This window comes from Jatropha curcas, chromosome 4 (genome assembly GCF_041381405.1).
Source record: "Jatropha curcas cultivar XTBG-Jc1 chromosome 4, XTBG_Jcur_1.0, whole genome shotgun sequence".
NCBI classification, from domain to species: domain Eukaryota; kingdom Viridiplantae; phylum Streptophyta; class Magnoliopsida; order Malpighiales; family Euphorbiaceae; genus Jatropha; species Jatropha curcas.
This window is the reverse complement of record NC_143154.1, coordinates 26,443,389-26,455,842: the sequence shown is the minus strand read 5'-3', so window position 1 is coordinate 26,455,842 and position 12,454 is coordinate 26,443,389. Positions and strand designations below refer to the sequence as shown.

Sequence of the window (12,454 nt, the reverse complement as noted above, 5' to 3'; positions counted from 1 at the left end):
TCTCAAAGTGATTTGCAGCATTTTGTATTGGATGAGGGAATCCTTCTTGCATTTATTGCTGCTTCAAGTGAGATTCTAACACAATCATAAACTAAACCCTAATCAACTGGGATAAAAGTTAACAAATGGTATTATATTAAACTGACTTATTTTATTAGTAAACTTGACTCTAACCGGAGTTCGAACTCGAGATTTCTATATTTTATACACGATTACAGTACAAGCACTAAAAATTTTACACATACATGTACAATTTTATTGTTACTCATTTCTAGATAATTGTTTGCTATAAAATTTTAAATTAATTAATTGAATAAATCATTGGTAATTAACTAATCACAGACTATGTTCGTCTTATGTGTTATTGAACTTACACTTTGGCGGATGACATGCAGAGGTAGGCAACCCACTACCATGCCGTAGCAAAGGTTCTTTTTCTTTTTAATCTCTTCTTGTAAATTTTCTTGATGATCATATGATATAAACCACGACAATCTTTTTTATTTATTTATTTTGTGATCAGATGAGAAGCTTGTATCTACCTGCTCACAAGCAAGGCCCAAGCATCCCAAAAATTACACGGGCAAGCTCTATAATTCTATAAACATTGAAAAATTATTTAACAATTTTTAAGAAGTTGATATGAAAAGCTGTCTTGTATTACTCTTGATTCAGGTAATGAGAGACCAATAATGTTGTTTCTGGTATTTGAGTCCATAGTGTTGGTAATTTTAGCTGGACTTGTGCGATTTTGCTGCACATTTTGGAGCAAAAAGAAACTTCAAGATCAAGATTTGGGAGATTTTCTTGAAAAGAGAGTAAGAGCATTCATATGTTCTGCATTAATTCTTTGCATAAACATATTTTTCACATTTTCCGATATATAAAAATTAATATCATAAAATACTCGAGTGTCTGTCTTGTAATACAGAAAGATAAATATTCAAATTCTGATACTTCTTCCCTCTTTGAAAAATGTTCAGCGATCTCTCCAGCTGAAGAAGAAAGCATTCGATAGGACGATAACAGAACTACAACAAAAGGCTGCAGAGGAAGCAGTGGCAAATAATGTGATAGAAGAAATGGGAGATTTGATAAGAGAAAGAAACGTAATTGAAAGGAAGCTCTCAACGACATACAGTTTGGGCAGAGATGGCCATGGCCTCCAGTCAAAACCTATCCTTCCAGTATGTGATGGAAAAACAAGGAGTTACTCTTTTCAAAGTGTAAAGAAAGAAAGTGTTACTATTTTTCACACATTAAGTGATACATCTTCTGAAGAAAGCAGCAGCAAGAGAGATTATAAGTCCAAGGCAAAAGAACCAGTACAAGCAGAAGATAGTTCAAGTGATGATGGAGATTGGGTACTAGACTCACCAAATTCATCAGGACCAGTAGCATCGAGTTCAAAGGAAGTAATAGAGCTGTGTGATGACGGAGAAGAGGTGCAATCAACAGAAACAAGTGGAAGAAGAAGCATATGGTTGAAAAGAAGGAGGGCTTTGTCTTCAACTGACTAGCAACAATTTAATTTTGAAGTTTCGAAAGTTTTTGAATAATTTTATAACAATGCAACTGGCATGAACTAAAAACATACCTTACCCAAATAATTGGCAAGTATCATTCTTTGCTTCTATATATATATATAACCCTCGATTCCTAAAACGAAATTTCCAATTGCAATCGATTTCAATGATATTTTGGTTTCGGCAAGTTTTGGTAAGCTACATATTTTTTTCATTTTTAGGAAAAATAAGAAATTCAAATAGAAATTTGAGCAAATTTTAATAAAATTATTTTATTTTAAATATTAAATTTATCTGATATAATTAAGATGTACCGTATCTTCATTATGTTAAAAAAAAAAAAAAACGGAACTAAGTCTGCGCAAACCACTAGTTTATTTGGTGATTTTGGGCTAGGTTGATTCTAATCTAATTTTATTTGGAACAATTTCGAATCAGCTTATTTTTTTTCCGATTTTATTCATCTATCAATTGTATGAATCAATTGAATCAAATTCTTTCTAACTAATACAAGAAAGAACCTAAGCAATTTTTAAAGAATCATTAATAACAAGCCAAAGCCACGGTATGGTACTAGATAAAATAGTGTATAAAATTTGTACACTTAAAAGAACTAAATGAGCAAACTTTAAAAATTAATTTATATACGGAATTAGCTTCACCCTAAATATGAGTTAAATAAGTGAATATTATCACCGGATCAAATGGGTTAAAATTCAATGGTTATGTTTGAAAGAAGTAAAATAGGAAAAGAAAGTTGTTAAAAGTTTAATTTCTTAGCAAAAATAAAAAAAGAGAGAAAAATTAGTAAAAAACATTTTCTAATTGACTCTTAATATTTCCCTACCAAATTTAAATTAGAGTATAAAAAAAAAAAGAATAAAATATAATTAATTTTCAATTCTAATGATTTTACCACTCCTTTTAGTAATTTCACAAGATGCAATACACTATCGTATTCCGACATTTATATGATTATCGCCTCTTACAGTCTTACTTCTTGGGGAAAGAAAATCCAACAGATCCGGCTCTCGATTCGATTCCGCTTCAGCTTGGTGGGGTTCACTTCTTTTGCAGATACACAAGTATTCCGATTTCCCTTATCTCAGGTGAAAACCTTTGCTTCAAAACCCTAATTCTACCTTCTTTTTCTTTCCCTGTTAGGTTGCCGAGAAAGTTCAGGAAAAGAATAGGAAGCAATTGAAACCGCTAACTTTGTCTCCTTCCTTTTTGATTTGTTCACCTTTTTAAGCTTAGTTGCTTCAATTTCTGTTATTTTCATCTCGGTAAGCAGAAAAGAATATTATTCACTTAAATTGTTCGTTCTTGATATTACTTTGCCTTTTGCTATTAAAGAAATAGAAATGAGATTTGTTTAAAGTTTAATATAATGTCATTGGGTGATGTGATTGAAATGAACTATTTCCAATTTTGATTATGATTTTTAGGCAATACTTTAATTTCTTCTTCTTTGTAGGTTAAAGCACATGATTGAGAGTCTAGCATTTTGTACTGGGCTAAAGTTTCATTCAGTTTAGCGTGTAGTTGCCTGGCTAACTTGGCGTTTTAATTGTTGTAATGTTTGTATTCTATTTCCTCTTTCTAATTCACATACTGGAGATACTGCCACTTCTATTGTTAAAGACTTAGACATGGAGTCTTCTGTAATCTCTAACAGAGTATGATATATAATTAACTAGGAAGTTAGAGATCGAGTCTTATTTACAGATTATGATATATGGTTAATTAAAAAGTTAAAGTTTTCTTTTCTGTGAATGTGATTTCTCAATTGGCGTGTGATATGGTGAGCAGTTTTTTGCTTCAATAATTAGAAATTATTTCATGCAGGTTAATTGCAACACTTTTGGCAGCACACTTGTAACAAGAAAATACCTTCCCTAGGTATGGAAACTGAGGATATGATTGGCCTCCCTGCTTCCAGCAATTCTAGAGATAGCAGTGAGAGCGGTGAAATTCACAAGTCTGGATTTGGGTCAGGTGAAGCTGATTCTCAGCCTAGGAATTTTGAAGCTGAAGAAGATGTGGGTGATGGAGATAGTTTGAGGCTCAATGACGATATTGATACAGAAAAAGGAATAAGAGGCCCTGATTGTTTGGCGCTTGTCGAAGACGATACTGGAGCAGAAAAAATATTAGGAGATTCTGAGGTTTTGGACAGCAATGAAGATGATATTGGAACAGAAGAACATGTGACAAGATTAGAGAACGAAGGAATCAGTATAGATGATGCTGTAACAAAAAAGAAACACATAACAGAATCAGAGAATATCAGATTTAATATAGATGATGCTATAACAGAAGAAGGCACATCAAATCCAAATATTTTGTTGCTCAATCAAGAGGATGTTAGAAATGAAGAGGGCCAGTTTCCAGTGGAAACAGAGGTTGACATGGATTTGGTTGATTCACCTGTCATGCAAGTGAACATTGAAGTGGCTGACACTGTTACAGTTTCTGAGAACCTGAGCAGCTTTGGCTTTAGGGTGAATGCTCTACAAGATCACCGTGGTACCCTAAATGAGAGTCTTATCATGATGAATGGCGGTTGTATCCTGTTTAGCATCTAATAATTTTTTATAATCTATTCGACTTCATATTTGCATCCAGGTTGTAAGCTACAAATTACTTTAGTAAATGATTGCCGAGATTTAATCCATAAATGGCACTTTCTGTCTGCATAATGTTTTGATGTACCTTTGTTATTTCCATAATTCAATATGAAAGCTGCGTCAGGTGTTAAGAGAGCAAGGATTACATACGAGGGACAACAACCTTCAGTGCATGTTACATATAATTCATTAACAAGGTCAGAGTGGAAGTACTCGTTATAACTTGACAAATCCAAGAATTTAGAGCTGTATGTTTTTGTTTCCCCTCAAAGTGTTCACTGCTATTATAATTGTGGACTTAACGGGAGGCAAATTTTCCTATTTAGAGTTGGTTAGATTTTAATATATCTAATTCTTTGGAGGTTGTTGAATTCCTACAGATCTAGCAAACGGAAGCTGGAGGAAGTATTACAACAGTGGTCGGAGTGGCATGCTCAACACGGTTCAATGTCTCAAGTAAGTATGTTATAAATCGTGGTCTCCTGCTTTTCCTTTCAGCTATGAAAATTCTCCATTAGTTGAATTGCCTTGTCTTTAGAGTAAGGCAGGTTGAAGTACGATGTGTTCTTATTCTTTTCCTCCCAAATATTGAACTGAAGTGTCATGGAAACACCTATATGTTTTATCTTTTGATTTTGGATTTTTTAACTTAACTTTTAGGATCAAAGAGGCATAGGAATAGCATAAACCTAATTCACCAAATACTAGGTTGCCCATTTTACTATTCTACCAACAACTTGCCTCCAATCTTAGAATGTGCTTGCTCATTAGTGTGAGATAGGCATTTGTGAGGTGAGTTAGTTTTTCTTAACCCTTGAGCCACTTTCATTATTAGTCTTGAGTTGATTGTTGAGCTTGCTTCTATAAATAATCGTAACTTGTAATTTAAGGATAAAAATCCAAAAGGCATTGTCTAGTCTAGGGATGAGGATATGATTAAGTGAACTGAATTTCTAAACTAGCCAACTTTTATGACACCTAAATGATAGCAAACAAAACTGAGAAATAATGCATTGCATCTTAACATTAAATTTCCACTTCCTCCATTTTGTTCCTTCCGAGCTTCCACAGTCATTATCCCACCACTCTGCTATGGTTCGTGGCATCTTGTAATTCTTCCAAGAAGAAACAGTGAGAGTTCATAGCCTGATGAACTTTTATCATTCATAATCTGCTCTCTAGAAGATAGAATACATTGACTAACGTCTATTGTAAGGAACTTCTATATGCCCTTCGCATTTGCCTCACTGAGCTTCTCTTTCAAAAGACTTCAGGTGATTTTAGTGGTTTAGCACATTCATAGATATATTGACTTGCAACTGCCTTAATCTTTTATTGCAAAGAAAATGTTTGTTGATGTTCTATGCATTCATAGATATATTGACTTGCAGCTGCCTTAATCTTTTATTGCAAAGAAAATGTTTGTTGATGTTCTATGCATTCATAGATATATTGACTTGCAACTGCCTTAATCTTTTATTGCAAAGAAAATGTTTGTTGATGTTCTATGTGATGCAGATAATCTGTTGCTATTTACTCATGTTCTCGATGTATAATCTTGAACCAACTGATCTAAATTATGTACTGTCTGTCAGGAGTTGGATGAAGTGCTAGAATCTGGCGAGGAAACATACTTTCCTGCTCTCTGTGTTGGCATGGAGAAATCCTCAACGGTGGTAATTATCTACACTCACATCTTGTCTTTCTTGCTTCCAGTTGTGGACTGAAATTTGAGTGAACCTTGTGTTCTTGGAGATATTGAAATTTCACTTTGTTTTTGCTGTCTACCCTGTCAACATTTTCCTCATTATGTTAACCATGCGAGTTGACTGATAATGCCCTTCATCAATTAACTTCTCTAATTTTTGAGGGATTTTCACAATTCTGTTGGCTCATACCAAGGATTAATAATTTTAAAAATCCAAATTCTTGGTGCTACTGTGCTATAAAGTATGGCATTCTTTTGTTTTTTAAGTTGATACACCTACTTTCGCGTTGGTGTCAATTATAGGAAGCCTGGAAGAGGGACATTCTGGAACACTCAATATGCTAAAGTTGACTATTTCTTATATATAAAATATGAAAGTGCTTGTTGATGTGATATTTTGAATTATTTTTGTATATGTAATAACCTTCAAATTTATCTAAATGCCACCTTTGTTTGTTCTTAAAAAATTTGTTTAGAAAGACAAAAATAAGTTACATTTGGTTTTTCTTTCTTATGGTGTTATATATTGCTCCGTTTTTCATATTTTATGATAAAACTATAGTTCTCATCATCACCTAGTATGTTTTGTCACACCTCCACCAGGCTAGCGACAAGTTGACTCCAACTAGGGGTGTACACTCTACACAATCTATATGAAGAAAAGAATTGGTTGTAGTTTATCCTTGGACCAAAGTATTGGAATTTTTTAATGTCAGTAGTCAAAAGCAAAATATTGAACTACAGGGGTTCTCACAATATTGTGGACTTCAAACTAACTATCAAAGATGATGTCACTATGTCCAAAAATGAGAATTTTTAATCCAATATATTTGTTTTATTTTGGTACAAAACAGATTAGGTCTATACAGTTGTATAAGATCATACGAGACCATGAATTAGATGATTCATGGTCCAAACGCAAGGATAGTAATGGTAATATTGGCATATTGAGGTTTTTTTTTTTTTTTTTTCAACTTTTATGGAAGGGTAATAAGTACATGGATACTGCTCTGATATATAAAGAAATAGGAAAAAGCATTATGGTATAGAAGAGGTTGAGGACTTGCCTCTGAACATAAGAGTAAGCCACAGCAGGTTTGAGATAGAAATAGAGTAGTCTATAGGGAAATTTTTCCAAGGGAGACATATTAATACAGGATTGCTACTTTTTAGGTTGCCCACGGAGCATATTTGATAATGTTTAATTTCATTTCTAATCTATGCATAAAATGCTGAACTTTGGGAATTTATGCTATACTTCCTTGATATTTATTGACGATTATCTGGTACCATTAACATATTATGCACTATTCTTTCTTATTAAGACTAAAAATTGAGAAGCCCCTTTTTAGATTCTTACTGACCTAAAATCATACTGTCAACTCCTCTTTTTCTTTTTCCCCCCCTCCATGAATCCAAACTCTTCTTGTACATAATTTAGTCCATGCCTTAGCCTCTTGATTTATGAAGAAAATATCTTCCAATCATGCTGTGACTGTAACATTATTGGCAACTCTGGGGTCCTGAAGATTTTTCATTACATTGAGTTATTCATAATTAGTTAGAACCTGTTTCTCTTCATGTTCCCAATTTTATCTAATTTATTATTATAGGGTTGTTTCCTAGGTTTTGCTTTACCTTGTTAGCTTGTGCCACTCAAAAATTGGTTTGGACCTTAGAACCTTCTTCGCACTTCTAAATGACAAATGCCTTTTTCCTATCCATATTCGTTTTACCATGATAACCATGTCGTTTTGCTACTTAATACATCCATGCAAAATCTAACTAATCATTGGATTTTTTATTGCCAAAAATATCAAAAGTTAGTTTGTTTGTGAGTCTCAATTTTTATACTCTACTTCTTACTTGAAGTGTTATTTTATTTGCAGTCTTTCTGGATAGAGAATGAACCAAAGAAACCGCGGAGCAATGGATATAATCCTTCTGATGGTGGCACTGTGCCTCTTTATGATCGTGGATTTGCTTTAGGTTTGTCTTCAACAGATGGTCCAAGTAATGTGGAAGGGTAAATGAATTTTAACCTTTGTTTCTCTCATGAGTATAATGTTTTAAGATCTAGCCTCTTGGATTTGATTGTCATTTATGCTCAAGTTACTCAGAAATCTAACAGTTTATATGAGCTCTTTTTTAATTTCTCTTTTTGATTCAGCTCAAAATATGTAAATTTATCATGTTAACTGAGCATAATAAAGAAAATTAACATTCACAATAATGATTAAATGATAAGAGATGGCGAGGGAAATATAACTGAATTCAGAATACCTATTTCCTAATAAGGCAAGCCATATCTATATATCTACATGCCAGTTTATCATCAAGAAACTGGATAACCTCACTCGGGCTTGGGATAACTGTGGATTCTGTGTATATAATTTTGCCTTTTTTTGACTATACTAATAAGTAAGGTTCTTAAATGCATAAATTCTATATCACTGGTGTGCATGGGTGGGACCTTCTTCAGTCTCATGTGGTTTTAACTTGTGCCTGAGAAAAAAAATGTAAAAATAAAATGAATACTCCTGAGTATTTCCACAGGATTATGATTTGTATGCATATCATGGTTTTAAATAATATTCAGTTATTCACTACCCCTACACGTAAAAGGTGCTTTTTTTTTTTCCTCTTTTTGGCTTTAAAGGGCTATCCCTCTGATATTCACTACCACAGGATTTTTTCTTAATTTTTAGTTAATTTCTATTATATGTATTATTTACTGCTTTTTTTTTTTTTTTTTTAGGCTTTTGTGTTATGTCCATGACAACTCTGTTTCAGTTACATGTGATTGCAACCATGATCTCGGCTGTGACTCTGATTTAAATCATTGATGTGTGTTAAAAATATGGATCCAGTGGAAATTTGACAAGTACAGATCGCTGAATGGATAACTTGAGGAGTATAGCCTATTAAACAATGATGGGAGAAAGACCATTAGAAACTGTCCTCCGTACAATACTCTAATAAATTAGGAACTGTTATCCCTCTGATAGACCATGAGTATAAAACACTTCATTTAAGTGCTCCATTAATTAATTATGATTATATTCCAGTTATCTGTCGGTTCACATTTATATGCAGTATTCTACCTTTAATATTTGCTTTGCTGGAGAACCTTTCATATTGTATATCTTTCTTCTGTTTTATAGGGGCTTGGAAATAGTGGGCGAGGCTGCTCGTTGTTTCAACTGTGGTTCTTACAGCCATTCTCTGAAGGAGTGCCCTAAGCCTCGCAATAATGCTGCTGTAAATAATGCTCGGAAACAGCATAAATCCAAACGGAATCAGGTTGCTGGATCTCGCAATTCTATTCGATATTATCAGAACTTGTCTGGTGGAAAATACGAGGGGTTAAAGCCAGGTGCTTTAGATGCTGAAACAAGGCGACTTTTGGGGATTGGGGTAAGAAATTGCATCATCAAATAAAAACAAACATCTGTTCCCTGCACTAGAGAATTGGTGCTCTATCTATTGGGCACAAATTTACAGCAAACTCAACCTGAAATGTTAGAGAATCTATCTCAAATTTAAGATTGCCCTATGGTTTATCAGGCCTCGGGTAACATCATACTTGAATAATATGGGAATGCTTAATGCAAGAACTGGAAAGTGATTATATATATGCATCATAAATGAATCAGTACAAGGGAAATGGTTTTCTTAAATCAAGCGGTATATTTGCTGTTTTTGGTTTAATAGACACGGAGTAGGTTTAGACCAGGCAAAGAACATGAGAAAGCTTTCCTCTTACAGTTTCTGAGGATCATCCTGATTGACCTTCTGGTTTTTGATGATATCATTTGGTGCCTGAACAATGTGCTAGCTTGAAGTCTAAAATCCATTCATTTGCTTTTATGTTCATTCTTCCCTTTATGTTTAGCACTCTCCACTGTGAATATACATATATAACTAAAAGAAAAGGGTTTTGTTCACTGGTCCTAAAATTAAATGTGGGTGACTGGCCTATGAGTACGTTTCAGAAGTTATCCTTCTAATAAGGTTTAACTGCAATTTGTTCTGGTGAAGTCAGTATAATATTCAAACATTTGTTGTTGTCATTTCTGAATATTGATAATTTCTTAATATAATCTTCTTAATAGGTTTCATATTAAGGAACATTGTTATGTACTATGGTAATTGTTGGTCACCATTCATCTTAGTTTGGGTCTAAGCTGGAAAATAGCAAAAGTCCACTTTTACTGAATTCAGGCAACCCTGGAGCTGGTCCCATTAAAAAAATATGATGCTCATTTGCAAGTTTCTTACCCTAGTTGGTTGCATGAGAGTTGGACCGTGCCTAAATTTTGCTAGAGAAATCAAATGTTTGATTTGCTCCTTCGAGTTTGTCAAATCCAGAGCACTCTTTTTTTTGGTGAAACTTTGAACTTTTTTGCTGCTTGGATATTCACATTGAAATTGCTGTACTTTCGTGTTCTTGTTTACAGGAGCTTGATCCACCTCCTTGGCTCAACAGAATGCGAGAACTGGGATACCCACCAGGATATCTAGGTAACTGAATTTATTATTTGATTACCTAAATTCCTAGTTTTCTCAGCATTTTAACTTCCCATAATTTAGTTTTAATTGCCCATACTGGTTGGAAATTATACGGAGTCCTCTGTTGAGTTTAGTTTCTTTACTCAATTATCTGGGGAATTTTTGCTATTATCCTTATCCGATTGGGCTCTTTCAGGAGTTGGATAAATATTTTCTCAAGCACTGTGATTTCTCCTCCATCCACAAATAGTAGTTCTAATTTCATTTTGTGATATCCTAAAAAAATTGTCCAAAAAAAGCAATCTACCTTTCCTCAAGTCAACAAGTCAAAAAAATGAGGGTAAAGCCACCAAGCTCAAAAAATGTACCTCTTTCTAACGAGTTCTTAGTCTCCATGCCAAAGTCATTAAGGACTATAATTTGTGGAGGAAAAGTTTGTTGCATTTGGTTGAGACATAAACCTGATGTCCGATTTTTGTGCGATTGATTTGATTTTGGTGGGTTTAATGAATATGTTTATAAATATTATGAGCTGCAAATATATTGCACCTAGCTAAAAATTGTTATTCCATATGTTGCTTTTCTTTTTCATTTCCAATTGAGTTGCATACAAGGTATCAATATTTGTCTATATTGGAGGCTGAAAAATCACTGACAATATCCTTGAATTTGAACTTCTCCTCCTGGAAGCACCCTCCATTAAGAAAACATTATCTAAGTGCTCTCTGGACACTAGTCGCAAGGTTGATGATAATAAAGGAAATTCGGACCATGCATGATTGTTACAATTGCTCGAATGCTTATTCAGCTAATTATGAATGACGCATGATTCTTTTTGCACTTAAGTGTCTGAAGCTGTGTTATTATGCAGTTTCCTTGTCATTCTTCGTTATGTCGATTTACAATTTGTTTTAAATAGAATGGAGCTTGTTATTTTAGATAGCAATTATGTTTTGTTCATGCCATTACCTTCATATTTCAGATCCAGATGATGAGGATCAGCCATCGGGGATCACAATATTTGCTGATGAGGATGTCCAGGAAGAACAGGAAGATGGGGAAATAGTTGAAACAGAAAACCCAGACCCACCAAGGAAAAAGGCTGTTGAATTTCCAGGAATAAATGCACCAATCCCTGAAAATGCTGATGAAAGAATCTGGGCAGCTGGGCCTTCAGGCTATGACCCATCGAGGAACCGATTACACCGTAGGTCAAACCATTCTTCAGAATCTATTAGTAGATGGAATCACTACGAACAAAGAGGGCCTAGGGACTCCATTGATGAAGGGCCTCCAGGTGTTGATCCAGTATTTAGTCCATCTAGATCTAGTTATCCTCCAAGATATGGTAATCATGATTCTAGTTATAATTTGGATAGTCCTAAGGATTCATTCGCTTCCCTTTCAAGGTCGCATTCTGATAGAGGAAAAAGGAGTCCCTTGGTATATGAAGATTCCGCGAGTCATAGTTCATCACCATACTCATCTTCGAATAAACGCACTTCACCTAAGGATAGATTAGAGAATGTGACAGATGAGAGGTGGAATGAATCTGGGTCGGATTATTTGCATCGAAGTAATGACGAGTATGACCGCTATGAGCATGACCGGCACCGCCACCGTAATTGGAGGTAAATGGCATTATCCATTGTTGTAACAGTATGGAATGTATGTACTTTTAACTCACAGAAAATATTGAAAAACAGCAAGATGGAGAATCCGTTTTTGTTATCTGACAGGAGATATTTGTTTCTCTATCCAACAACTAGGGGAAGGGCCAAAAGGCTATTGTACAAAAGAATAGTGGGATTTTGCTAATTTCGATTGTTTTGTAGCAATTCATTTGTTGAGGACCTTCTCTTTTTCTCTGTGGCAGGATAATCTGTTTGGAAATAATTGTCAACCTCAATGTTGGCAACTTTTGTAATTACATTTGCATGTTGTAACTTTTATGGAATTTACGCAGATTCTGAGGGACTGAAGTTGCAAACTTCCTAGTAAAATAGTTGTGATCTTGGATTTTGTGCGGGTTGAATTGAAAATCGTACTCAAAAGAAAATTAAAAATTTTTAACAACA

The 12,454-nt window shown here is 34.3% G+C and overlaps 2 protein-coding genes across 3 annotated transcripts; both read left to right on the top strand.

Annotated features, from left to right (window-relative positions):
• The first annotated feature begins 642 nt into the window (after positions 1-642).
• Positions 643-1,547, top strand: LOC149497082 (uncharacterized). The gene is made up of 3 exons (XM_089720007.1): positions 643-675; positions 736-818; positions 932-1,547. The coding sequence occupies exons 1-3, from the start codon at positions 643-645 to the stop codon at positions 1,518-1,520; spliced, it is 705 nt and encodes a 234-aa protein (XP_089576133.1). The 3' UTR covers positions 1,521-1,547.
• A 929-nt stretch (positions 1,548-2,476) lies between these two features.
• On the top strand, positions 2,477-12,366 carry LOC105638692 (hypothetical protein). 2 transcript variants are annotated; one of them, XM_037635854.2, is made up of 9 exons: positions 2,477-2,635; positions 3,375-4,094; positions 4,272-4,353; positions 4,537-4,612; positions 5,752-5,832; positions 7,754-7,890; positions 9,029-9,281; positions 10,325-10,388; positions 11,359-12,366. In XM_037635854.2, the coding sequence occupies exons 2-9, from the start codon at positions 3,431-3,433 to the stop codon at positions 12,009-12,011; spliced, it is 2,010 nt and encodes a 669-aa protein (XP_037491782.1). In that variant the 5' UTR covers positions 2,477-2,635; positions 3,375-3,430; the 3' UTR covers positions 12,012-12,366. The 2 variants fall into 2 exon arrangements, with proteins under 2 accessions (XP_037491782.1, XP_037491783.1); XM_037635855.2 differs by lacking the exon at positions 2,477-2,635 and adding an exon at positions 2,656-2,812.
• The last annotated feature ends 88 nt before the right edge of the window (positions 12,367-12,454 follow it).